Source organism: Lupinus angustifolius, chromosome LG11 (genome assembly GCF_001865875.1).
Source record: "Lupinus angustifolius cultivar Tanjil chromosome LG11, LupAngTanjil_v1.0, whole genome shotgun sequence".
In the NCBI taxonomy this organism is placed as follows: domain Eukaryota; kingdom Viridiplantae; phylum Streptophyta; class Magnoliopsida; order Fabales; family Fabaceae; genus Lupinus; species Lupinus angustifolius.
In genome coordinates this window covers 8866627-8893327 of record NC_032019.1, presented here as the reverse complement: position 1 = coordinate 8893327, position 26701 = coordinate 8866627, and the positions used below count along the sequence as shown (strand labels likewise).

General features: G+C 33.2%; 3 protein-coding genes and 1 long non-coding RNA gene across 5 annotated transcripts; 1 reads left to right on the top strand and 3 right to left on the bottom strand.

The window, feature by feature from the left end:
* LOC109361054 (polygalacturonate 4-alpha-galacturonosyltransferase-like) lies at positions 1712-9428 on the top strand. 2 transcript variants are annotated; one of them, XM_019606355.1, is made up of 10 exons: positions 1712-2159; positions 5819-5858; positions 5947-6006; positions 6108-6233; positions 6342-6405; positions 6487-6533; positions 7044-7378; positions 7483-7840; positions 8062-8649; positions 8764-9428. In XM_019606355.1, the coding sequence occupies exons 1-10, from the start codon at positions 2026-2028 to the stop codon at positions 9037-9039; spliced, it is 2028 nt and encodes a 675-aa protein (XP_019461900.1). In that variant the 5' UTR covers positions 1712-2025; the 3' UTR covers positions 9040-9428. The 2 variants fall into 2 exon arrangements, with proteins under 2 accessions (XP_019461900.1, XP_019461901.1); XM_019606356.1 differs by having other exon boundaries at positions 1712-2161; positions 5824-5858.
* Positions 3230-5811, bottom strand: LOC109361055. The gene is made up of 2 exons (XR_002109254.1): positions 3668-5811; positions 3230-3524 (listed from the first exon to the last, which is right to left on the bottom strand). It is a non-coding gene; the product is annotated as an uncharacterized LOC109361055 (long non-coding RNA).
* LOC109360092 (chaperone protein DnaJ-like) lies at positions 11894-12532 on the bottom strand. The gene has a single exon (XM_019604827.1). The coding sequence runs from the start codon at positions 12447-12449 to the stop codon at positions 11916-11918; it is 534 nt and encodes a 177-aa protein (XP_019460372.1). The 5' UTR covers positions 12450-12532; the 3' UTR covers positions 11894-11915.
* Positions 23618-26285, bottom strand: LOC109359132 (non-specific lipid-transfer protein-like protein At5g64080). Its single transcript, XM_019603678.1, has 3 exons — positions 25873-26285; positions 24971-25003; positions 23618-24028 (listed from the first exon to the last, which is right to left on the bottom strand). The coding sequence occupies exons 1-3, from the start codon at positions 26213-26215 to the stop codon at positions 23838-23840; spliced, it is 567 nt and encodes a 188-aa protein (XP_019459223.1). The 5' UTR covers positions 26216-26285; the 3' UTR covers positions 23618-23837.

The following is a 26701-nucleotide window of genomic DNA, read 5'->3' as shown; positions in this document are numbered from 1 at the left end:
TTAATCGGTTAAGATTTTAATTAATTGATTAACTAGTTAGTTATTAGTTAGACATTGTAGTATATAAATGGTGATTCCCTTATTTTTTGTAACTTAATTCAATATATAAAGTTTTCATTTTCTTATTCATGATTTTCTCTCATACTTCTTGATTCACTTAAGACATTTAGAAAAAATATTTCTCACCTGATGCTATCCCACGTACGAACACGAAAAAGGAAATACTGGCAAAGATTACATGCTTATATGTTAGATTTGTATTGGTATCCTATATTCTTTTTATTTTGGGAAGCCTAGTGATTATTTGAGTGACATCTGTGTGTTCAATTTACATTAAAAAGTACAACTTCTTTAGATTTTAAAAAAATTTCGTATTTGGCAATGCATATTCTTTTTTTTTATAATACTAAGTATTTTTTATATTGGATATACTTTATATTATATATTTTTGTATTACATGTATTTTAAATTATAATTTTTTATAATTATTAGAATGTCTAGTTTAATTAAGATTAGACATTTGATTTTAAGTTACAATTAATTAATGTGTTGATAGTGATTACTTAAGTTTATATAATTTTTTTATATAAATTAAATAATATTAAAAGTAAAATAGGAAACTTAAAATTATTCTATCGTGATAGTTATATGTTTTGACTTTATAAAAGGGTGGATATAGAAATATAGATATATATTAATCAATTTTTATGTTTATAGTTGATTGAGTATAAAAGTAAAGATATATACTAATGAAACTTTTTATGGTAATAATTGATTAAGTAGATGCTAAAAATAGTGACTAAATCTCTCACATTTGTTTGTCTCCGATACTCTTCTTTTGTCTTTTTCTTTCTTTCAATTATTGAATATGTTATTTTATCAAATTCTCACACTCATAGTAAAGTTCATAAAAATGATATTTGATTTATTAATGATTGATTTTCAAGTAACATATTATTTTTATGGGTAAAAAGATTAGTAGGAGGATTTAGTATGTAGAAATAACATTACTCATATATAATATATAATAACAAAAAAAATTAAAGTCAACCAGTCATAACTAATTTATGTTTTTACTAGTGAGTAATAGACTCATTAATTGTTGTGTTGACCTAGTGTACTTCCTAATAATAGCGGACTAATACTTCTCCATTGTTAATCTCTTCCACAATTTTTTAAATAAAAAATGGTTTATTAACATATTAAATTTTTATTTTTATAATTCATACAAATCATCGACCATAAAAAAAATAATATATGTTACAAAGTGATACAATATTTATTATATGTTATTTTTTATGGTTAAAAGAATTTAGTAGGATATTATATTATTACTCTTTTAATATATGAATGACATATGTCAATAAAAATTTATATAATAAATTCGTAACTTAAGTTTGAAAAGGTGGACACATGAATAGTGCAATTAAGCCAAAATTAAAAAGTTAGACAATAAAAATGGCTAAAATCAGACACATGAAAAGTGCAATTAAGCCAAAATTTATTCAAATGTTTTGTCTTAATATCTTTAACCAAACATAAAACGACGTAGTTTCTACACACGGGTTGTTATCTGTCAAGGCAAACACGAACATCGAAAAATAAGATTTATCGTAAAAATAATTGCCTCGCTGCATGCTAATAAAGTAGAGATGAAAGCGATAGAAAGAGCAAGAAAAAAAAATTAAAAAAAAAAAAGAAAATGAAGAGAGAAAAAGTTTCTTCCATTTTCTAACTACCTTCCTTCACTAGTCACCACTTTCGCACACGAATTTGACGAATAGATTTGCGACGATTTTTTCTCACTCTCACAGTGTCGGTTTCAAATTTCGAATCACACACACCCTTTGCTTCACTCTCTTTTTTTTTTATGATGGATTTCACTCACATTGTGACGTAATTCCTCACAAGGTAACACTCCAATTAATTCTCACTCTTCTCTCTCTCTCTCTAAATGCTGCTTTGTCGCTCTAGAAGTTTCTCGAATTTACTTTATTGTTCTGAAGGTTTCTTCTGAGGTTCGCAATGGCGCTGAAGCGAGGGATTTCGTTCGAGAAGAATAGAAGCAAGGGATTTCATTTCTCTGTTTTGCTTTTTGTATTTCTATGTGTTCTTGTGTCTGTGGTTTTCTTCTTCGGCCCGGGTCTCTATGCTGCTGCGTGTAAGTTATTTTTCTTTGTTAATTTCCATTTCATGCATTTCTTGTATTTGCAGATCTCGAAATGAAGAAAATGTTGATTAATTTACTGTTTGTATTTTTTTTGTTAGTATATGTTTTGTTAGTTTAAATGTGAAGTGTTTAGTTTCCTCTTAGTTATAGGGCACAATTTTAATTAGAAAGGCGAAACTCAAAATTATAGGTTTTTTTAATTATCTATGTTAACTTCTTAGGTCAGTCTGATTGATCAAGAAAATAAAATTTAAAATCCGTTACTGTAGAATTGACTGATTGTGAATTCTCACTGATGACAATGCTTTGACTCTGGCTGGAAGGTTTTATGAAGTTGTGGAGTGTTCTTGTTGTTTCACTTTTTTATTCTGTGATTCTGTTATCTAGGAGCGTCAGTAGTTTGAGATATAATATATTTCGTGGTCGGGCATATAGGGTAGTCCTATGAAGCACGGATACGGATACTTGTGTCAAATACGATACGTATCCGATACGTCGACATAGATTTGTTCTAAAATACAGGATACTATACGTTCAGGGATACGCGTATAAAATAACAAAAAACACATAAAATATGATAAAATTATAAGTATAAATCAAAATATCTAAAGTAAAATAAGTTGTGGATCGGAGAGTACCGGCTATCGGAGGGTAAATGAGGTAGGACGGTATGTTGGTATGAGTCTTTGTGGCCTTTAAATAAGTTGGTGTTTATTGAAAACGAATCTATCTTATCCTATTTTATTGAAAACGAATGTATATATTCTATATTTTATTGAAAATGAATCTATATATCCTATATTAACGAATCTATATATCATATATTTTATTGAAGACGAATCTGATATGTGTCTTAATATTTATTTATTTAATTTTTTTAATTTTTGGATAATCTACAGATACGTATCCTTCGCGAATTTGAGCATATCCGTATCGGATATGTGTCGGACATTGATACGCGAGGGTGTTTAACGAACCCGTGCTTCAGAGGGGTAGTCCTTAGTTTGAAGGGCAAAATCCTAAAGAGGGTTTTTTGAAAAGTGTTCCATGGAATTTACCTTTTTCAATTCATTGTTGTGAGCTTGTGGTGGATAATTAGAAAATGTAAGGGTGATCCATTTGGTGTTTTGGGTTGTAAGATTTTTGCTTTGTACGGCAGTTGAAAGGAGACCCAGTTCAGGAAGTATTGAAGTTTATCGGCTTGGAAGATTTTATGAAGTAGAAAAGCTTCTCTAAAATTAAATTTCCTATAAAGCAAACAATTAATGATATATCCACTATTTTAGATCATTTAGTTAGTTTAGATCTTTATGCACTTTATCAGATTAAGATTGGATATACCTATACTTGCTCACTTTAGGGTTAGTTTGGGAGTTGGATTTTGGAGGGGAAGGGAGGGAAAGGAAAGGCTTGGGAACCATGAAATACACTTGTTTCATAGCTCCCAAGCCTTCCCTTTCCCTCCCTTCCCCTCCAAAATCCAACTCCCAAACTAACCCTTAGAGACAAACTATTTTGATAGTACGGTCTTGTTGTGTACTAATTTCCGTGGCTCCTCTGTGTAATTTTACAGTCCTTATGATATGGTACACCAAAAATGATGTAATGACAAAACACTTTGCCCTGTAATTCTGCACACACATTTTTATAATAAGTGATGCTTTAACCATTGGCATTTAAGGGCTAGAGATGTTGTAAGTTCTAGAGGATATTTAATGAGAGAAACCTATCATGAATGTATTTCAAGATTGTAAGTAGCGACTATGTGATGAGTTGAAGATACTTGGATATAGCTTTTGAAATTTAGGGACTTTGCAGCTTTTCAATGTTGTGAAGGTATAATATAGTGAATGAAAGCAGTGAAAAATTACAATAAGCTAAGCCGTGTATTATTTTATGGAGACAATGATAGCCCACGATCAACTTGTTGTTTTCCCTCTTTTTCTCTCGAATTTATTTGGATGCAACATCCTTAATATAATTAGCTTATTGACAAAATGTAATTAAGGTCACCTAGGTTATTGTTATGTATCACCTATACTCCCGACACTTTTGGGTATGCCATACCCATATGGGTTATCGTCAGGACCAATTTCATGTACACTCATGGTGGTTGCTTGGAACTATATTGTTTGCAACACCATGTTGATTAATTCTATTTCCTTCTATGAGAATTCTACTATGGGCTGTTGTTATTGGACTGTTATAGTGTTAACTGTTAAGCATTTTTTTAAAAAGAAGGTTTATTAAAGATGAAGAAAATAAAATTGCTGGGAATTTGGAGGATAAGGGATGCTCCATAACAACATTAGGATAATAAATAAACAACAACAAAAATCAAGCCTGGATCCCACTAGGTGGGGTCAACTACATAATCGAACAACGTCATAATAAAGAAAACAGTTGAAAATAATAAAACATTCATGGACCAAAGCTCCAGAGTCTCTCTGGATATTTTTTAGGGGAATCTGCTTGAAAAGAGTGTTGCTTTCAGCAAACTGATGGCAATCACCTAATCTCATCCCAGTGCACTTAAACAATTAGCCTTAAGTTCCAAAGTCCAAAACAAATGCACTAAATAGTAGTTGTGTGTGTTTTTCTTTCCATTCTTTATCTATAATAGAATAATATTAATATTTTTTCCTATTCTTTTCTGTAATTATTACATTTTTTTGTTTACTTCTGACAATCTCTTTTTACTTGTTTGTGCTTTAAGTACATGCGGGTAGGAACAACCATTTTTTATAACTTATTGTATTTTTTGCACTCTGTGGCTGTGCTAAATAGAAACATGCAATCTTTTAAATTGATGCTGTACCTGAACTAAATGTATTTCAGATATGTTATAATGTCAGCCACTTGAACATAAGTTTTACTTTTTTTGAAATCTTTATGCTTCCAGAATTCAAGTTTAGCAACTAAAATCTTCTAAACAGCACAATAACACTGAGTTTTGCAAATTTTTAACATTTGAATAAACATATAATTATATTAAATTTTCTTAGTTCTAACCCTTATTAATTTCTAAAGGTTTATAAAATGGCGATCTAGTGCATAAGACTCCTACCTAGTGGGGTCTTAGGAGGGTAGATGTACGCAGTCTTACCTTCTCAAGCGAAATGACTGTTTTTAAATGTTTATAAGTATTTTTAATGTGTTTTAGTACTTTGCCCCACTCATGTCATGTCCTAGGTTTTTTCAAAAATTGTTTTTCCATGTATGTTTTCAGCCAGATACTATACTTACATTGTTGTTGGGGCAACATGATTATTTGTAAATGAGAAACTATTTTTATTGTGGCATTAATGCTTCCTGTTGTTATAAGGCATCTATGATTGCATAAGATTTGTGTGATAAAATGAAATAAGAGCTGAAGTATTTTGTATGTTCCCTCTTCTAAGTCACAAGGCTTATGATTTATAGGGTTTCTTAGGCCTCATTTTTATTGTTAGTGTTAAATTGTGAGAGTTACATGGGTAGAGTGCCCCTGAAAGGAATTATACTTCATTTATCTTCTCATTCCCTCTTCCGAAATCACTTCAATAAACACAAAGATAGAAAAGTTCCGATTAAAATTTCGATTAATTTCTCTATCTTGTCTACACACGTGCATCACTTTAAATTAGTAAAATTACTTCACATGCGTTGTGCAGATCAAGGTGATATTTCAGCTGTCCCAAATAAACAGGTATCCTGTTTTATGCATTATTGGCCATATAATTAAATACTGGGTACAGCTTTGGTTTTCCTTAACACTAAGTTGTTGACTGCTACAGGCTGCCAAATGGAGAGAATGGCAGACATTGCAGGACCTTAAATCACTTTTTTCAAAAGAGGCAAGCTCATACATACAAAAATTTGCTATTGGTCCATATTTAACATTTAATTTTTTTCATGTAAGATACTTCTTGGCTTTCTAATAAATATTATATTTTAGGTTCTTGATGTTATTGTATCTATCACAAATGATACGGGGCCTTTAAGTCTTGACAATTTCAGAAAAAATAATTTGTCTGCCTCATGGAGAGTTGCTGGATCAGAAACTTCAAATGCTACGTATGAGGTTTGGAAGACTGATCTGATTCTGCATGGAACTCCAGTTCCTGTATTTTAAAAAATATATTATATTGGTTCTAAATGTTAATACATGTATAAATCTTTTTCATGAAAGCTAAACCAATCAACAACACATGCTAGAAAGGAAAAAACAATGGCGAGGGAAGGCAAATCTTCAGGTGGTATCACACTCTATATCATATAAAACACTTTTATTGTAGCTTAATTTACTTTCTAAATTAATTTTTTTATTAATGCAGATGGCCGTGCTCAGTGGTCTGATAGTCCTACACAGCAAACCCGAAGGGTGAGCATCATTCTTTGATATTTTTCTTGTTCAAACTTAATCACACCTTGATTAGGTACACCAAGGCTAGTGTAAATTTGTAGTGTGGAGTATTTAAGTTTGTAGTGTGGAGTATTTTCTGCCAAATTTTGTCTTCTTTGGAGGCAAAAGTAATTTTCAACCTTGAATGGCTTAACCATTCATTTCACCTGGAATGAACTTTTGTCCAGAATATATTTTGGTACATGTTGGAGTTTTGCAATTTCCCTTCTACAATACAAATATTGTTTTCACACTATTATTATTATTATTCTCTCTTGGTAAATTTAGTAATTCACTCTAAAAAGTGCGTTTACCTATATTATCCCAACTTCAACTGATTTTTGTAATTTACTTATGGCAAACCTAGAACCAATGCCCAAAACATATGATGTCTGTTTGAAATTTTTTCTGACTTGGAGTGATTCATTATTTTTGAAAATCAAGCTGGAAATAAACTTTTCTCATGTTCTTTATCAATATTTTCTGCAGCAATTAATAGAGAAAAGGCGAGAAAAGCGTGCTGCCAAGTTGGTAAAACTGAATGATGAAGTGATTGTTGAACTTGAAAATGCAGCTATCAAACGCTCAAGTTCAGTGGAGTTAGCAGTTCTGGGTAAATACAGCATTTGGAGGAAAGAAAATGAGAATGAAAACGCTGATTATACTGTTCGGTTGATCCGGGACCAGATCATAATGGCTAGGGTATATTTGAGTATTGCGAAGATGAAGAACAAGCTTGAACTGTACCAAGAATTGCAGTCTCGGCTAAAAGAGAGTCAACGTGCTTTGGGTGATGCAACTTCTGATTCAGATCTAGATCACAGGTAGGAAGCTATCTGTAAATTGTATTTTTCATTGAAGTGAATACATATCTGCATTTCTATGGTTTTGTATTTTCTGACTTAACTCAGTGTCTAATTGTCAATAGTGCACATGAAAAAATCAAGGCTATGGGCCAAGTCCTGTCAAAAGCAAGAGCACAATTATATGACTGCAAGTTGGTCACTGGAAAGCTGAGGGCAATGCTACAAACAGCTGACGAGCAGGTTAGGAGGATGAAGAAGCAGAGCACATTCCTCAGTCAGTTGGCTGCCAAGACAATGCCAAATGGAATTCATTGCTTATCCATGCGCCTTACCATAGATTACAATCTCCTTCTTCTTGAAAAGAGAAAGTTCCCTAGGAGTGAGAACTTGGAGAATCCCAGTCTTTATCATTATGCATTGTTTTCAGACAATGTCTTGGCTGCATCTGTGGTTGTCAACTCGACTATTATGAATGCAAAGGTTACCCTGACTGTCTTTTTACCATAACAGTGATCAGGAATATGTCCTTCTCATATGCTATTAATTATTTCCTTTTCTTTATGGCGGATAATTTATCCTGTGACCATAGCATGACGTGTTTTGCCTGTACAGTACATCTGTGATATGATAAATTATACCAGTACTACCTATGATTTGATGAATTATTCATTGTCTTTATCTCTTGTCTTGAAACATTGCAGGATCCTTCAAAGCATGTTTTTCACGTAGTTACTGATAAACTAAATTTCGGAGCTATGAGCATGTGGTTTCTGTTGAACCCTCCTGGGAAAGCTACAATCCATGTTGAAAATGTTGATGATTTCAAGTGGTTGAACTCATCCTATTGCCCGGTCTTACGGCAGCTGGAATCTGCAAAAATGAAAGAATATTATTTCAAGGCAGAAAATCCAAACTCACTTTCATCTGGTGCTTCAAATCTAAAGTACAGAAACCCAAAATATCTCTCAATGCTCAACCATCTGAGATTCTATCTTCCAGAAGTTTATCCAAAATTGGATAAAATCCTTTTTCTTGATGATGACATTGTTGTTCAGAAGGATTTGACTGGATTGTGGGCTGTGAATCTTAATGGGAAAGTAAATGGTGCAGTTGAAACTTGTGGTGCGAGCTTTCACCGATTTGACAAATACCTTAACTTTTCAAATCCACATATTGCAAGAAATTTTGATCCAAATGCTTGTGGTTGGGCATACGGGATGAACATATTTGATTTGAAGGAGTGGAAAAAAAAGGATATCACTGGCATATATCACAATTGGCAGAATATGGTGAGTACACTTAAACATAGCATTGGTTTATACTTTATACCATGTGTCTATTCTTGCACAAATTGAATAGTACAAAAGATCTTCCACTTACCATATTTTGTTATCTCATTATAGAATGAAGACAGGGTGCTGTGGAAGCTGGGAACATTACCTCCAGGGCTAATAACATTCTATGGGCTGACACATCCGTTAAATAAATTATGGCATGTACTTGGTTTGGGTTATAATCCAAGTGTTGATCGATCAGAGATGGAGAATGCTGCAGTTGTACACTACAATGGCAATATGAAGCCATGGTTAGAGATTGCCATGACAAAGTATCGGTCTTACTGGACCAAATATGTCAAGTATGAAGATCCATATCTTCAGAACTGTAAGCTAAATGAGTAGTCCTGATAATTTGGTCCAAGATAAAATTCTCTCTTTTTTCTCCGGTCTCCCCTACCCACTGTCTTTCCTGGGTTCGCTATTTTAACTTCATTGTCTTGCTAGAATCATGATCAAATGTCGACTTAGAAGGAATAGGGTCAACCCTGGAATAGGGTTATTTCTTGTTATATATTTCCCCCCAAGATCATCTCTTTCTCACATGATTTTTGCTTTGAATTCATTTTATTTGTTTACCCCACTCTCACCCATTTAAAACAAGGTACATAAGTAGTAGTATACCTTGTTTACTATAAGAACTTCTCATTGTACAATACTCTGACGCTTAGTCAAGACTAGAAATTTAATATCACATCTCTGTATTTTTTTAAGAAAAAAAACTCGCTTGTTCAGTTTAGAGAGCCAATTTATTATTTGCATATATTGCTATTTTATCTCTCAAGTTAGGAACTTTTCATGAATGATGTTTATCTGGTTATTTTTTATACAAGTATTTATGTAAAGGAATATTTTCTATTCTTTTCCCTTTTGCCTCAGCCGTGAAACTTTCCTGTGAGTGTTTGATATTGTTAGTATAATTGTTGTTGACTTCATGTTGTTGGATGTGTATGATTATTAGTTGTATATATGTTTTCTAAAATAGAGGAAATGATAATGATACATGTGTTGTGTATATCTTGTCATTAACTTGCCTTGCTATTAAATAGAGGTACTGGTTTATGAAATGGGATGGTTATGGTACAACATGATTTTGGATGAAGTAGAAAACTGAGTTACCAGTTACCACCTTTCCTATAACTGTTCAACTTTGTTTTTCCTATAGAGTTATGATCCATAAAGTCGTAGGGAGTCCTTTTATTTATCTGGTGTATTTGGTGTACTAGCACAAGCTCTAACTGTATGTCTGAGCATAAAAAATCACTTGTGACTTCCATGACTTCAAGCATGGCTCTTGCCGAAGTAAGCGCCAGGGTGGTTTCCTCAAACTATAAATCTTTGTCCAATTCCACTGGGTCAAATGTAACAATGATGGCATCTCTCTTGGCCTCCTCATGTATGAAGTCCCCACAAATAATATATTGCAAAGGTTCAAATTCCAAAGTTGGTGGTTTCACAATGAAAGGTGACACGCAGATTGTTTTTCTTATCAGATATGACACAGTTTGGTTCACCTGATTGTGTAGCTTCAGCTGAATAGTCTGAAACCACTTCATCACTAGACTTATCATCTTTCAGATATGCCAAAATCTGAGCACATACAACACATACATCAAATTCCGTCACACAATACATGCTTACGAGCTAAGAGACTTCTCAAACCCAATAGACTCGTGTAATTCTTCCATAAGCACGGCCATGTATGTGTCTTGCAAGGATTAAGCTTGATCCCCCAAAAGGTGTTCTTCTACTCTTGACTGCTCTTCCACTGCCACTTCATCTTCTTTAAGGTTCATCCTCTTAACCCACAATTTGTTCAATTCTAAGTGACTCTTGTGAGGTGTTTGGAGAAGTCTACATTTTGTACTTTTGAATTCAACAACATAAAACTAACACTCCGATCAAAATACAAACAAACAATGAATAATCAAACAAACCCTATAAATGGAATGTCTCAACAACATAAACTATAATAAAATTAATATTCAATCAACATTTATTTTGAACACATCCTTACATAGGTACCAATTAGTGATTATAAAACTGGATCGGACTGGCCGGTTCAACTAGAAAACTGATGAACCGGATCCCAAACCAGTTTAGTATGGGTGTTGGACCAGATGTGCAACAAAACCGGTCAAAACTGGGTTGAACTGGCTGGTTTTGGTCAAAATCGGTGAACCGACCAAATTGGTGCTAAATCAGCCAGTCCGTGCATATATTTTTTCTTAAAAAACATGACCAAAATGGCAGCTTTCTTCACGTGTCAATGTCTCTCACAAACCCTTTCTTCTCCATTTGATCCCCTTTCTTCTCCGTTCAGTCCCCGTTCTTCTCCATCAAGTTCAAATTCCTATCTTCTCCCACAAATATCCACCACAAATATCCCACCCGTGGAGATTATCATTATTTTTCTTCAGAAATAAACTTAAATTCAAACTTAATAAGTAACCTAAATAAAGTAAGTTTTTCCTAACTTCTGCTACAGTAAGAATTATTCCTGAAGTGAACTCTATTTTCATAGTCCTCTCCTCGACTTAAACACTAATCCTTAAGCCATTTTTCATGTTGCAACGTTTTGCATTGTCTCCTCTTTACTTTCTCCAATAGTTCCCTTATAGTGGTCGCTTGCTAAGCTTATTGAGGATGTGTTTGTTGCAAATATAGTCATAATTTTCCCATTTTTGTGTTTCTCTTTCTCGTGGCTTAGGAGTAGTGAGGTTCGAACATAAACTACAATCGTAGTAGCCATAATAAGTTGTCTCCTTAACAAATCTCGTAATCAACTCTTCAAAGATCTATTAGCTATTAAGAGAGTTAAGCCATCCTTCTAGCAATCTAGCATAATTAAGTCTAAAGATTGTTGATTAGGAAAGTTGTGCACAATGCTTTGAAGGCAAAATCAATCCTTTTCTTCACTCTTAATTATGCCCATACTATTCCAAACTCAATTTGTATTAGTGGTGAGTTTTTAGGTAACATCCCAACCTTTTAAGAGGTGGGATGTTCATTGAATAAAATACGATATAGGTATTTAAGATTATAAGAATGACACATTCAATAACTTTACGGTCCAAATGACTCGATATCAACGATGAGGTGTTTCATTTTACAACTTACGATGAAGACACTTAAGTATAATTTGTACTTCCAAAAACTCAACCCAAGACAATAGTAATGCTTCTTAGAAAGCAAAAGTGGTGGCACTTAGAGTAAGAAAATCAACTCTGATTTTTCATATTTTGTGTCCTCATTCTATTGCCCCATGACCCTCCCTTTTGTCCCATACGTGTACGAGACCTCATTTTCAACCCACCAACTTGTTCTTGCCACCTTCTACTCCATTTCTCATCTTCACTAACACCAACATTGCTCATTATTCTACTTTTCAAACCCAACTCGCAATCATATTCTGCTCTAAGCATAGGATTTGACAATGTCTCATAAGCTGCATTTACCTTCACAAACATCCTAGTACGCTCCTCTTTCAATGAAGGGTCATGACACACATCTGGGTGGTATTGAAGAGCCATTGATCTATAAGATCTCTTTATATCATCCATTGTTGCACTTTTTGGACTCAATGAAAGTATGTTGTACAAGTTTGTTTCATTACTTTTCACCTTTGTGGCTATGCATGAAACAACAACAAACTTCATGTGTGAAGAAGGTTTATGTTGTTTGTTTGAGAATGGAAGACAGTGAAATAATGGTTTGGAAATGCTTAGGTTTGAGCTTAATGATAAAGTATTCATTGCTATAATATCAGTATAATTGTAACTTTGTTTGATTTATGAGAATGAGTGTGATGTGACAAAAGAGTATATGGTTCACTAATTTATATGTGTGATTGTATAAAGAAGGAGGTTGTATAGTTATTTAATGTTAAATAATATATTAGCCAAAAAATGTTGAAACTTTAAAGAAACTAGAAGTTTTAGGTGTTGATTTAAATTCTCCACGTTTTCTTCGTGATAAGTAAAACTTTGATATATTTTCTTACTATTAAATTCGGTGGCTAAACTTTAGGTTATGGTTTATTCAAAGTTGCACATTATCTTGTATTGAACATGGGCAAGTAGAAACATTTAAGATTAAATAACAACCTTCTTTGTCTGATAGAATCAATGAATTTGCTTCTGAACTTTGTGTACTCTGGCGGCTTGATTAATAGATTCATTTTATATTTGGTTAAGGCAATCAATAATTGGCATAAAGTAGTCCAACACCTATTATCCTAAGAAACAACCACTTTATTATTTCGTGGCCAAATACAATTAACACATTGGAGCTCCTATTGATCAAAAATACATTTGCTAACATACAAAGATTTATTTCCAAAGATCAATAATAATTTAAGAGAAAATGGTTTATTGTACAGAAAAAAATATTCATTATTTTTTATATTTTTCTTGATTTGAGACATAGTTTAATATAAGGTATCCTTATCCAAATTTAAAATGATAACAAAAATAGATGAAAATCAGCTCTCTTAAAAAGTGTGTACTCAAATAAAAAATATATCATATAAATTAAAAAATTAAATATTTATTATTTTTTCTATTTGATCTATGATATGATTTGAAAAATTAAGACAATAGATAGATGATTTTTCAACCGAAGTGTAGAGCAAATGGATGCCAAAACATTAATCTATAACTCCATAATTTTTCAAAAATCCTATAATATCCTAAATGTTATTTTACCTTTCATAACCCCTCCTCCTCGTTCTTTTCAAACCCCGCATGCCAATGCTCTACTTCTTTTCAAGCACTGAGCCATCTCTCCCTACTTTACCATTAACTATGTTTCTTCTTTTCTATTTAGTATTTATATTTGGTGTATATTATAACAAGGAATTTGAGTCCAATATATAACATTGGTTACTCTATTCTATTTCACTACTAGACAATGTGAGACTAATACAATAACATATTTCAAGCATTCCCAACAATCTCCATCTTGATTGAAATAGATGAATATCTCGCTCATTTTGGAACTCCACACAAGAATCTCCACCTTAGCAAATATTCAGTTTCACATTGCTAAATGTTTAATTCTCTTTAACAACTCGTCCACATAAGAGTTTGCTCCCCTTCAGCATAAACCTTATGAGTATCCTTAACGATGTTACCAAGAGCGTAACTCTCCAAACTTGTAGTGCAACTTCTTGTACCGCCATCAAATGGAACATGCCGCCTAGCCACCTATTGTTAGGAAGTCTTTCGATATATTGGAACCTTTACACAAAAGTTCACCAACAATCGTCATCTTCAATACTCAGTCAAACTGAACCTTGGAGCTTCCTTGGAAAGCCTCAACCGCTACCACCATTGTTTACTCCGACAATCCTAGTTCAAAAGAACTATCATACTTCATCATAAGGAGTATACCCACAACACACACCTTGCGTTAATGCTAACTAATGTTTGTGTCACATCCTTGCATCCAAGCCAATGCCCATGTAACCACCTATGTATCTCTACTAATGCTCGTGTTACAACTTGCATCAAAGTCAATGCTCATGTTACACCCTACATCAAAGTTAGTCAGCACCTCTGTGCTTTTATGGATCTGCTAACAATTAACATCCTTCTTCACTATGACGTCTCAGACACGCCATTAGGATATTCCACTTCTCATCTCAAATGAGAACATTCTCTCAACACCTAGAGATATATTGTCAGCACTTGTCTCTGGGTTAAACTCAACACATGAGTCCCTATCTCCACATTGATCCTAATTCAGTACATGAATTTCTGGGATTCTGGATCAACATATAACACCCCACAACAGTTTCACTTGTTTTCTTCTCCTTCAACTCTTCTACTCTATCTTTGTCACTACCTTTGATACACTTTGTCTAGCCATCATGCCTTCATCATATTTAGCCATTATCTGACGTCTGGGTTAAGAGTCATCTACCAATTGGCTCTAATACCAATTGTTGGTGCAGCGGAAGCGATCGTTGCACAGCGTTGACCACAAACAATCAAATAAATGCATAGAATAATTAGAAGAAAAGAAACAAGAGAATTTGGTAACGTGGTTCGACTAATTGTGTCTATATCCCCGTAGCGCTGAGCGGCTACCAAGATATTACTAGAGACTAAGGATTATAAACTCTAGCACACTCATGGGTCCACATGTCCGTTGAGTGTTTCTATTTAGTGCTTATATCTGGTGCATATTATAACAAAGGACTTGAGTCCAATATATAACATTAGTTACTCTACTCTATTTCAATACTAAGCAATATGAGACTATTACAATAACATATTTCAAACATTCTGAACAAAACAAATATGTGTCGGAATTTATATAAATTTGCTTTTCGAATAGTACACATATTCCACTTATTATATTCTTATTGAATTGAGGATACTAATCTTACCGAATGCCAAAACCCTTTTATCTGGTGTCGTTTTCTCTTACGAAATTATTTGGTGTACTATTGATATAATATCAATCGAAGAAATCATGTGGAGTGTCCATCGATATCATTCAAAACCTGGAATAGGCAAGCTTAATGCAGATGATAATTATAGTCTGCATGATGAAGCGATTAGAGAATGTGGTGTTAATCGTAATTATGTCGACTTTTGGTTATCTAGATCCATTAGTAATATTGGAACTGGTTCTTCTATCCAAGTTGAACTCTTGGTCATTGAGCATAGTCTTAAGTTGACTTGGAAGTTAGATCATCGTCAAGTTATATTGGAGAATTAATGTCTTGAAGCTATTTATATCATTATTGATAAGGTGCCACTTTGATCATATTGTTCGTGTACTTCATAACATCCGTAAGTTATTCAAGAGGAATTAGGATGATCAACTTCAGCATATCTACCTAAAGAGAAATATGATAGTGGATTACGTATCTAAATATAATATGAGTTCTTTCTTATTTCTTTTTATTTATGATGTACTAAGCAATTATTTAAAATGAGCAAATTAATCAAACACTAGTTGAATAGCAATTATTAAGAAGAATTGTTTTTATAACTATCTGAAAAAGTTATTGAAATTAGTTATAAAAAGAGCTTTAAAAGTTATAAACTATTTTTATGTGTATTTTCATAAGATATTTTAATAATTTCCCTTAGTGTTTTACACAATCTCACCTATAATAAATACTAATGATCGATAAAAAAATTCCTCCACTCTCTTAATTCTTACATAAAATATCCAGATACATATAGGTCTATTTAGTAATTTATTGGTGCATGCACCAAAATAATTATTTGGTGCAAACAAAAATATATAAAAGTGATGTTCATGTCATGAAAAATGTTGCCTATCACTAAAATCTCACCTGACACCCTAATACAACCTCTCATATTAACTACGTTTCGGTGCAGCCATTTTAATTATGTTACCTTTTTACCGGTAATGAAATTAAAACTGCTATGGAATTTCTTACTATTAAATATTGGCTAAAAGAAAAAGATAATGAAAAGATTTTCTTGAGCCAAGCAAAAAAGGAAGTGGCTACGATGAAACAATCATCAATGCTCTTTTCATTTGGTCACATAATCTTCAAGAATTTTGGCTATAAATAGGATGTTCCAAGTCATTGTAAGACATACCAAATACTTAGCTTTTTGCGTATTCTCTCTTCTTGTTCTCTTGTTCTAATATTGTGAGAAATACTTTTGTGAGAGTGAAATTGGGTGTATTTGGATTTTTGGGAAGTGAGTGTAACACTTGTAATTCTTTTTATCATAGTGAAATATTCTTGTTGCTCTTCAGTCGTAGACGTAGGCAAATTGTCGAACCACATTAAATTCTCGGTGTCATTTTCTCTATTATATTTTCTCCATAGGTCTTATGCTCCAACAAACTGGTATCGGATCTCGTAGAGCTCTTGCATGCTAAGTCGTACGAACTAAAAGAAAATTCTTAGTATGATTTGTGTTTGCATCATTGTCTAATCTTACACACCATAAAAAAATTGTTCTTGTTACTAGAAAAGTATAGTAGTGTGAAAGTGCATGTCTAGGAAATTATGTCTTAGGAAAGACCTGATATTTAAGTGTGTCTGTTAAGACCCACCTCTCTTTCCTGGTGTATGTCCATGGACTATGATATTGTTCCAGTATACGGTTATCATGGGGAACGTTAAATTTGATTTGAGAAATTTAATGGAGAAAATGATTTTAACCTCTAGTGATTGAAGATGAAAGCCTACTAGTTTATCAAGGCTTGGGCAAAGCCTTGGAAGGTAGAAACAAGCTACCACAGAGTCTGACCGGGGACGAGAAGGATGAAACCTTGGAAAAAGCACATAGTGCAATTTTGTTGTGTTTGGTAGATGAAGTTTTGTGAGAAGTGTCAGATAAAGCTACAACTGCTTCATTATGGTTGAAGCTAGAAAGCTTATACATGACAAAGTCCCTCACCAACAGACTACATTTGAAGAAAATAATATATACTCTTCAAATGCATGAAGGAAAACCCCTAAAAGATTATTTGGATGAATTTAACAAAATTATTCTTGATCTAAAGAATATCGATGTTAAAATTGAAGATAAAGACCAAACAATTCTTCTACTATGTTCTATTCCAAATTCTTACGAGCACTTCATAGATATCATGATGTATAGTCGAGAAGATCTGACTTTGGACGAAGTAAAGGCGACATTGTACTCGAAAGAACTGAAGAAAAGAGTATCAGATTTGAGATCTGAAGGCTCAGGTGATAGTCTTTTTGCTAGAGAAAGAACAAAGAGGCAAAATGAATTTGGTGAAAGATGGAAATCTAGGTCCAAGTCTAAAGAAAAACCTAGAAAGTATAAATGCTTCCACTGTCACAAGGAGAGGCATATAAGAAAGAATTGCCTAGAGCGCAAAGGCAATGAAAATATTTATGAATATGGAGATACAGTTGTAGCAAATGATTATGATAGTGCATATGCACTAATAGTCTCAGAACACGACTCAAAAGATGAATGGATACTTGATTATGGATGCTCATATCATATGTGTCCCATTAATGATTGATTTTCCACTTACCAACCCTTATATGGGGGCAAGTTCCTTCTGGGAAATAATGCTCCATGCAAGGTCATCAGTATCTGCACAATTAAAATCAAGATGTTCGACGAAATTGTAAGGACGTTGACATTTGTAAGGCATGTTCCAAAATTGATAAAAATCTGATTTCCTTGGGAACAATAGATTCAAAAGGTTATAGCTATAGAGGTGAAGGTGGAACTATAAGAATATCTAAAGGCGCTATGATTGTAATGAAAGGAAAGAAAGAGAATAGTCTATATATGTTACAAGGAAACACACTCACGGGTGTTGCTGTTGTCTCCTTAACATCTGATTATGATATCACCAAACTATAGCATCTAAGAATGGGCCATGTTAGTGAAAGAGGTCTAGTTGAGTTGGCCAAACAAGGATTACTATGCGGTCAACAAATCGGGAAGGTAGACTTTTGTGAACACTATGTTTTCAGAAAGCAGTGTCGGATAAAATTCAATGTTGTAGTTTATCGAATAAGAGGCACGTTGGATTATGTACATTCTGACTTGTGGGGTCCTTCCCAAGTACCTTCTCATGGTGGTAGCATATATATGTTAACATTCATTGACGACTATTCAAGGAAGGTGTGGATATTCATTTTGAAACACAAAAGTGAAGCATTTGTCAAGTTCAAAGAGTGGAAAACCTTGATCGAAAAGTAAACAAGGAGAAAGATCAAGAGACTAAGAACTGACAATGGTCTAGAATTCAGAAATTTTTGCAAGGATCATAGTATTGTCAGACATTATATCGTGAGGCACACTCCACAACAAAATGGACTTGCGGAACAAATGAATATAACCTTACTTGAAAGGACAATATGTATGTTTTCAAATGTTGGATTGCCAAAAGAATTTTGGGCAGAAGCTGTCAATACAACTTGTTACTTGATCAACAGATGTCCATCAACAACCATTGGTTTCAAAACTCCAGAAGAGATGTGGTCGGGTATTCCAAAAAATTATGAAAATTTGAGGATATTTGGTTGTCCTCATATGCTCATAAAAAATAAGGAAAACTTGATGCAAGAGCATTGAAATACATTTTTCTTGGATATCCTGATGGTGTGAAAGGATATAAGTTATGGTGGTCAGAGAAAGGAAAGTGCATCATTAGTAGAGATGTTACTTTTAATGAAGTTCAAATTCTAAAGCCTCATACAGAGTCATCAAGTGAAAATGAAGATCCTAATATCTTGGAAAAGGTGGAGTTCGGGGTGGAGCCAACAAAAGAAAAAAACATTTAATCAAGAAGAAGAAGTTTGTGATGCATGTACTGATACTGATATCTCCCAATTACAACATTATCAGTTGGCAAGGGACAGACAAATGAGACATATAAAACCTTCAAAAAAGTATGGCTATGCTGATCTGGTGTGATACGCTCTAAATATTGCAGCAATTGTGAACCAAAGTCATATGAAGAAGCTATCAACAACAAAGAAGCTTCCAAATGGATTTCTTCCATGACAGAGGAAATTGAGTCTCTTAATAAGAATCATACTTGGGTTCTTGTAATGTGGCCAAAGGCTCAAAAGATTGTTGGATGCAAATGGGTCTTCAAAACGAAGGAAGGAATCCCTCAGGTTGAAGATGTAAGATTCAAGGTGCGATTAGTGGACAAAGGTTTTACACAAAGAGAATCCATTAATTTCAATGAAGTTTTCTTTCATATGACAAAAACATAGCTCTATTCACATCCTACTTGCCGTTGTAGCTCAATTTGATCTAGAACTTGAGCAACTAGATGTCAAAACTGCATTCTTACATGTTGAGTTGGATGAACAAATCTACATGAAACAACTTAAAGGATTTGAAATTCAATGGAAAAAAGATCATGTTTGCTTGCTGAAGAAATCTTTATATGGCTTAAAACAATCTTCCATATAGTGGTATCGATGATTTTACACCTTCATGCTTGAAAATGGCTATTCCAGAAGTGAACATGACAGTTGCGTCTACTACAAGAAGCTTGCAAATAAGTTATTCATCTATTTACTTTTATATGTTGATGACATGTTGATTGCATGTAAGAGCATGTCAGAAATAAGAAACTTGAAAGCTCAATTGAGCTTAGAGTTTGAAATGAATGACTTAGGAGCTGGAAAGAAGATTCTTAGAATGGAGATTCAGAGGGATAGAAAAGAGGGGACACTCTTTCTGTCACAAAAGAAGTACGTTGAGAAAATGTTGGAACTCTTTGGCATGCAAAATGTTAAACTAGTCACTACTCCATTGGCGACTCATTTCAAACTTTCAATGACCTTATGTCCACAAACTAAGAATGAAAAAGAGGAGATGTCAAGTGTACCTTATGTTAGTACGGTTGGCAGTCTCATGTATGTTATGGTGTGCACTAGACTAGATATTGCACATGCAGTAAGTGTGGTATACAGATATATGACAAATCCTGGTAAAGTTCACTGGAAGGCTGTGAAGTGGATTATGTGCTACCTAAAAGGTACGACAAATATAGGGCTTTTGTATGGTAAAGTCAAAGATGTTGGAAACAAGATCACTGGATATGTTGACTCGGATTATGCTAGAGATCTAGATAAGCGAAGATCGTTCACCGGATATGTCTTTACATTGTATAGTTGTACTATTAGTTGGACAGCAATACTACAATCAATTGTTGTTTTGTCTACAATTGAAGCAGAGTACATTGCAGTAATAGAAGTTGTAAAGGAAGTCATTTAAGAGAAAGATCTAATTGAAGAGTTGGGTATACAACTCGAAGAAACAACCATCTACTATGATAGTCAAAGTGTTATACATCTGACAAAGAATTCAATATATCATGAAAGAATTAAGCATATTGATGATCAGATACACTTTATCATAGACATAGTTGAGAGAAGAGTTTTAGAGTGGAGAAAATACCTACTGTAGATAATCCGACGGACATGATGACGAAACCAGATCCAACTACCAAGTTCAGACATTGTCTGGACTTGATTAATGTTCAGAATCTCTAGTGGACATGAAAATGAGTAGTAGAAGAATAGCTATAATAGTCTTTTAACCAATGTGGAGATTTATTGAACATGGGCTAAAAGAAAAAGATAATGAAAAGATTTTCTTGAGCCAAACAAAAAAGGAAGTGGTTAGAGATCATCTTGAAGAAATGGAGAATTTCTAGCCAAGTAAAAGAAGTGGCTATGGTGAAACCATCATCAATGCTCTTTTCCTTTGGCCACATAATCTTCAAGAGCTTTGACTATAAATAGGAGTGCTCCAAGCCATTGTAAGACACACCAAATACTTAGTTTGGTGTATATTCTCTCTTCTTGTTCTAATATTGTGAGAAATAGTTTTGTGATAGTGAAATTGGATGTACTTGAATTTTTGGGAAGTGAGTGAAACACTTATAATTCTTTTTACCGTGGTGGAATATTTTTGTTGCTCTTCAGCCATGGATGTAGGCAAATTAGTGAGCCACGTTAAACTTTTGGTGTCATTTTCTGTATTATATTTTTTTGATGGGTCTTCCACTCCAACACTCACTTCCTCAACAAAATACAAGTGTTATACCAAGCTTATTGTTCATGTAACACAGTAACACTTAGAAGTTAATTAAGGTAAATAAATGGATGTCATTAGGCAAAATTTATGTGAGGACTCATATATTATTTAGTATTGGATACAGATAAAATTAAAATTTCTCTGTACTCTCGTATTTTGGTACTACAACAAGGGATATCATTTTTTATACTACTAAGGGAATTCATTACACTATGAATAATGAATTAATACTTTTCGGAGTGTGTAACTGTCCATTCTAACAAGTGTCGTTCTCAAGAATTGAATTATTCACATTTTTATCATCCTATGTATCTAGCAGAACCTTACATCATTAAACGAACGTCTTGTCTTGTTGATAAAGATACATGTATATGTATTGTAATGGAAAATGGAGTAAAGAAGACAATTTGAAGTTTTGGACTAACTTCACATGAATTAGGGACACGTCAATGGTTAGATTTTTGTAATTTTTTAAATATGGTGTAGCCTAGGTTAGGGATTGTGTACTTTTTTGTTGTATTCTGTAGCATGTATTATTCCCTTTTAAACAAATTAAGAGTGGGGAATAGAATATCTTACGGACCATATTCTTAGAAAATAACATTGGAAAAGACAAAATGGAGAAGCCACATTTGGAGCATATTTTGCTTTATGTCTTTGGAGCTTATTGCTTTATACAGTTGTTACTGTAGAAAATAAGAACCGTATCTTCAGAATTTACCATAATGTATGGTACCCGTGTTTGCTGGGACTGGGAATAAGCTGGAAAACTATGTAACAAGACACAGGTGTCAATTTTCTATATATTTAACATTTAAGGACTATGTGCTGGTTGCATAAAAAGGAGTAGAGATGTTAATTTTTTGTTTAAGTTCGACAGAATAGTGATTTTGCAAGAATGAATATTAAGAGTATATGCAATCCCAAATATTATACTCATTCTTATTTATGTCACACATATTATTTTATTATAACTCTCCATAAAATAAGAATAACATTACTTTTTTCTTACACCGATAACCATCATTCTTATTTTTATTTGGGTTTAACAACCTACCACATTTTTAACCAAATATCTATTTTTTTGTTTTTTCCTCCTTATTCTTATTGAAGAACAAAATTCATAAAATAAGAATAATACAATGAATATCAGAGTAAGAATAGTCTTAGTTTCATAAGAATAAATTAAGAACAAGTCATTGGAGATGCTTTAATAAGCATTTAAGCAACAGCTACCATGCCTTAGTCACGGGTGGAGATCCTCTCCGACAATGGATGAGGATTCTCTATTCTCTCTAATACTAGAGAGTCCAGTATTGAATATGAATCTTCTATCCTCTATTCCTCTCTACTACTAAAGAGTTCATTATTGAAGAGTCCAATACTAAAGACTCCAATACTCTTTAGTCATAGTAAATGTAAAAGTTAAGGATGCAACAACAATATAATATGATATCATTATCATGGCTATTGAAAAATATTTGATTATTAATAAGTACCTTCTATTAAAGCTTTGCACAACAACAAAAAATGCATTGCATGCCCTCATTTTAATCAAGCATGCACCGAAAGGGGAAGGCCAATATCTTTCGGCTTGCAGAAAGGGTACTGAGTGGTACTTAGTAAATGACTTGAAAAGTTTTGAAAGTTGAGGTCCACAGTACAAAAAACACATTGAATTTGTAGGCCAATGTGATTTCTAGCAATTTAGTAAGAATATAAGTTTATGGCACCAATATCTTGCTTACAGGTTCATCATTGAGCATCACTAGTGCCTAATCAGTGCTCCATTTGAAAGCCTCTGAGATGAATTTCGACCATAATCAGACACTGCACTTAAGACCCCCATGTGGGTTCATAATGTTATTGGAAAGGGAGGTGAGGTTACTATGAGAATCATGAATTAAAAAGCCTCTAGCACTAACTAATGTGCTCATAAGATTTTATATTATAGTTTTTTTTGGGTACGGGTATCCATTTATATTATAGTTTAAGTTCATCAATGTTTTCTTTGTTTGCCATGTTCCTATTTGGAGTTGGCCTCCAATTAGTAGCCATTTTGCCACAACAATGTGTTCTACTAGTTAAGCTTGGTACTAGCTAGTCTAATACTGGAATATGAGGATAATCATTAAATATACTTTTTGTCACGTCACAATCTTCATCGGATCTCCATTGGTGTTATACTTCATGTGACGGAGATCAACTGTCCTCATTCCCGTCCCATTCGGTGTCCCCGTCCAATTAAAAAAACTAACTTAAACAAAAATATATATTATAATAATATAAATTAATATTTTCACATTATTCTATGAAATTTTATTATACATATAGGGACATGAATATCTTGGGACAGATGATTCTTGTCCAAGACAAGACATGTACTTCTCACAAATAAAAAAACAAACTACACCCATGTGAAATTAAGTAATAATAATACTCACATATATATTGTATAGATAAGATTATAAATATAAAAAAGAGGGTACAACCTCAATAGATTCAGAGTGGTAAAACACAGAGGAAACAAAATAGACCCTTCCATAATCTCTACACCCTCAAGAGTTATAATAGAATGAAATCATCTCAAAAGCCTGAAAATATAGTTGCTACCAATAGACAAACAATAAAGGATCCAGCTGAAGTTGGGAATAGTGTAGATGCTGTGTTCCCTAGAGATGGTGATGGTGCTGGAGAATGAGATAGCTCATTTTCAGGGTCATTCACACTTGATACTGTAGCAGGAGAAATTGAAGATTGTGGAGAGATGGCCCCAACTAGAAAGAATGAAAAACAACAACAATAATACATATTAGAGACACCAATGATGAGAATCTTATCACTAGATAAAAAGAGAAAAATAATGTATATAGTAAGAGTATAAGAATTTTTCACATTGCCACTTTATTATTTAATCTCTTAGATATAAGTAATACTAGTAAACAATAGATGATAAGATGATACACTGATTGTGTATAAATTTTATTTTGCGTAGATATTATTAGCTCGATATAAAATGATGAAGATTTTTCATAGAATGCAATAAATTATTAATGAAGGCATCTCCATTTCAAACTAGAAGATGAGTAATAGCTTTTGATTTTCAAACTATATATTTCCAAGCACCTTGAAGATACCTCCATTTTAGTAACAATTAATAAAATGAAAATCTTGTCATCTCCAAATAACATAGCACATAGAAAACTATATGCTTCTTGACCATAGTCAAATGAACATGCACTAAATCCCAATGAGTTAAAAAGTAACAGCAAGAAAACAATGTTAGTTATTCACCCAAAAAAACAATGATAGTTATTAACCCAAAAAACAATGATAGTCAAGCCCATACGCCTGTTTAAATTATTGGCAGAATTTTAATTATAAGATCCGCTTGCGGGATAAAGATGCATACATCTACCCTCCTCATACCTCACTAAGTGAGAGCTTCGTGCATGGGATCGCCACTTATTTCTAATCTTAATTATGCACAATCTGCCAAAGGAATATTTAGAAGAAGAAACATCCAGCAAGGAAAATAAACAATACCACAAAATCAGATATGTTTATCCTTTATTTAAGCTTAGGCAAAATAAAGCACGCGGTTACCTTAGTCATTTTGAATAAACTTCATCATAAATAATACTACCAATCAATATTTGAAAATTGCATCTAAGTATTAAGATTTGAATAAGGAAAGATTATGATTAGTGAGAAATTACCTGGAGCAGAAGCCGGTGTTTCAGTTTCAGACACTGCAAAACAACAAAAACAGAGTAAATAACATGAATCTAGAAATAGATAAAACTCCAAAGCAAACTCATTACTTATCAAAAATAAATATTCTCCATGCAAAAATCAAGACAATGTGTTATGTGTTCAAATCAAATATCAAACATACATAAAAATGGAAACTTTGTTCAACAACTGTCCAAAGTACCAAACTTTATATGACAATACCCTCAAAGAGGCAAATACTCCCCAAAAAAAAATAAGGCCCTTTTGTTTAGATTCTCAAAATAAATTATTTTGCAAAATGTGTTATTATGGCATAAACAATTTGTTAGAAGCATGGGAAAATGTATATATTTGCTCCAAAAAAATTTAAACTAATAAGTGTCCCAAACTCATTCTAGAAGGGACTAGTTGACTTTTAAAAACCAAATTTGTCTCCTTTCTGTGTTCTCCAGCTCTTTACTCCTTTTTCAAATAAATTATTTTATATCGATGCAATCAATGACTATGAGTCCTTACGTCAAAAGTTTAAGTCACGGCATACTCCCTTAGGATCTGTTTGCAAATTGTATTTCGGAGTGAAAGAAAAAGGAAAGCTTGAGAGTTGACACTGAAGTCTTCCCTTTTCTTTTCCACCCTTCAAAAACCAAATCGCAAACAGACCTAACGGGAAAATTCAGGATAGTTAAGCTTGAAAAAATGACACGCTCAATAAATTCATGGGTAGTTAAGCTTAAAAAAATGACACGCTCAATAAATTCATGGGTCAGAGGGTCGCATGTCAATGTTGAGGTATTACACAGTAAACCCCAACAAAACATGTATAAATCCTCAAAAAATGGTGAGAAAAAAATCACAAGTGGTAGGAATAAGAAGAGAATATACTCACATCCACAGTTAGCAGCAGAAGGAGCAGAGACTTTGCAAGCAGAAGGAAGAGTGGTAGCCTTAGTGACATTCAAAACCACACCAAACTGAGCACTACTCTTGAATGCCTCACAGAGACATGATGGAGCAGTTTTGAGAACAGACTTCAATCCAGAACAACAAGAACCTTCTGGTTTGGTAGTGGTGCTGTCATTGGTCACAAAGGATAAACAATCAGCCATGGTTAAGACCAAGGTTGAGCAGTCCACTGATGGTGCTGGAGCATGGTGGGGTGATGCAGCATGAGATAGATCAATGGCCAAGATGGTGAGGACATAGAGAATGAGTGTGAACTTTGGTGCCATTTGTGGAGAGATGAGAGTGAGAGAGTTAAGATGGAAGAGAAATATGTGTGTGGAAAGTGGGATTTGGTTGTGGGACTTAAATAAGGGAAGTAGGACTTTGGTGGGTTTTCTCTTTCGCTTCCTCTTTTCTTTTCTAGTTTTGAAAGATGTTAATAAGACTCATATCAATATATTATTCATAATTTATTTAAAAATCAGTGATAATTAAATAAATGATATAGTGATAGTATAAAAATTTCTTACACTATCGGTATATATATATATATATATATCTTTTTTGTGAAATACTAATTTGAATAACTTGGTTATTTATTGTAATAATGTGTAGATTAGTAGATAATTAAATGGAAACATAAGTGATTAATGTTTCACATATATTTATCAATAATAATTAAATATAAATAATAAATGATATATGATAAATGATGTATCAATACTTTATTAAATCCAACTTTCAATCAACAATGAGCAAGTTTAATTTGAGTC

What these genes read in the sequence shown, in the direction of transcription:
- LOC109360092 (XM_019604827.1), bottom strand. Translation starts at nt 12,449, where the DNA reads ATGAATACTTTATCATTAAGCTCAAACCTAAGCATTTCCAAACCATTA.
- LOC109361054 (XM_019606355.1), top strand. Translation starts at nt 2,026, where the DNA reads ATGGCGCTGAAGCGAGGGATTTCGTTCGAGAAGAATAGAAGCAAGGGA. An exon ending in AATCACTTTTTTCAAAAGAG is followed by an intron (nt 6,007 to 6,107) that starts GCAAGCTCATAC and finishes ATTATATTTTAG; the next exon opens with GTTCTTGATGTTATTGTATC. An exon ending in CTTCAAATGCTACGTATGAG is followed by an intron (nt 6,234 to 6,341) that starts GTTTGGAAGACT and finishes TTTTCATGAAAG; the next exon opens with CTAAACCAATCAACAACACA.
- LOC109359132 (XM_019603678.1), bottom strand. Translation starts at nt 26,215, where the DNA reads ATGGCACCAAAGTTCACACTCATTCTCTATGTCCTCACCATCTTGGCC. An exon ending in TTCTGCTGCTAACTGTGGAT is followed by an intron (nt 25,004 to 25,872) that starts GTGAGTATATTC and finishes GTTGTTTTGCAG; the next exon opens with TGTCTGAAACTGAAACACCG. An exon ending in AACACCGGCTTCTGCTCCAG is followed by an intron (nt 24,029 to 24,970) that starts GTAATTTCTCAC and finishes CATTCTTTCTAG; the next exon opens with TTGGGGCCATCTCTCCACAA.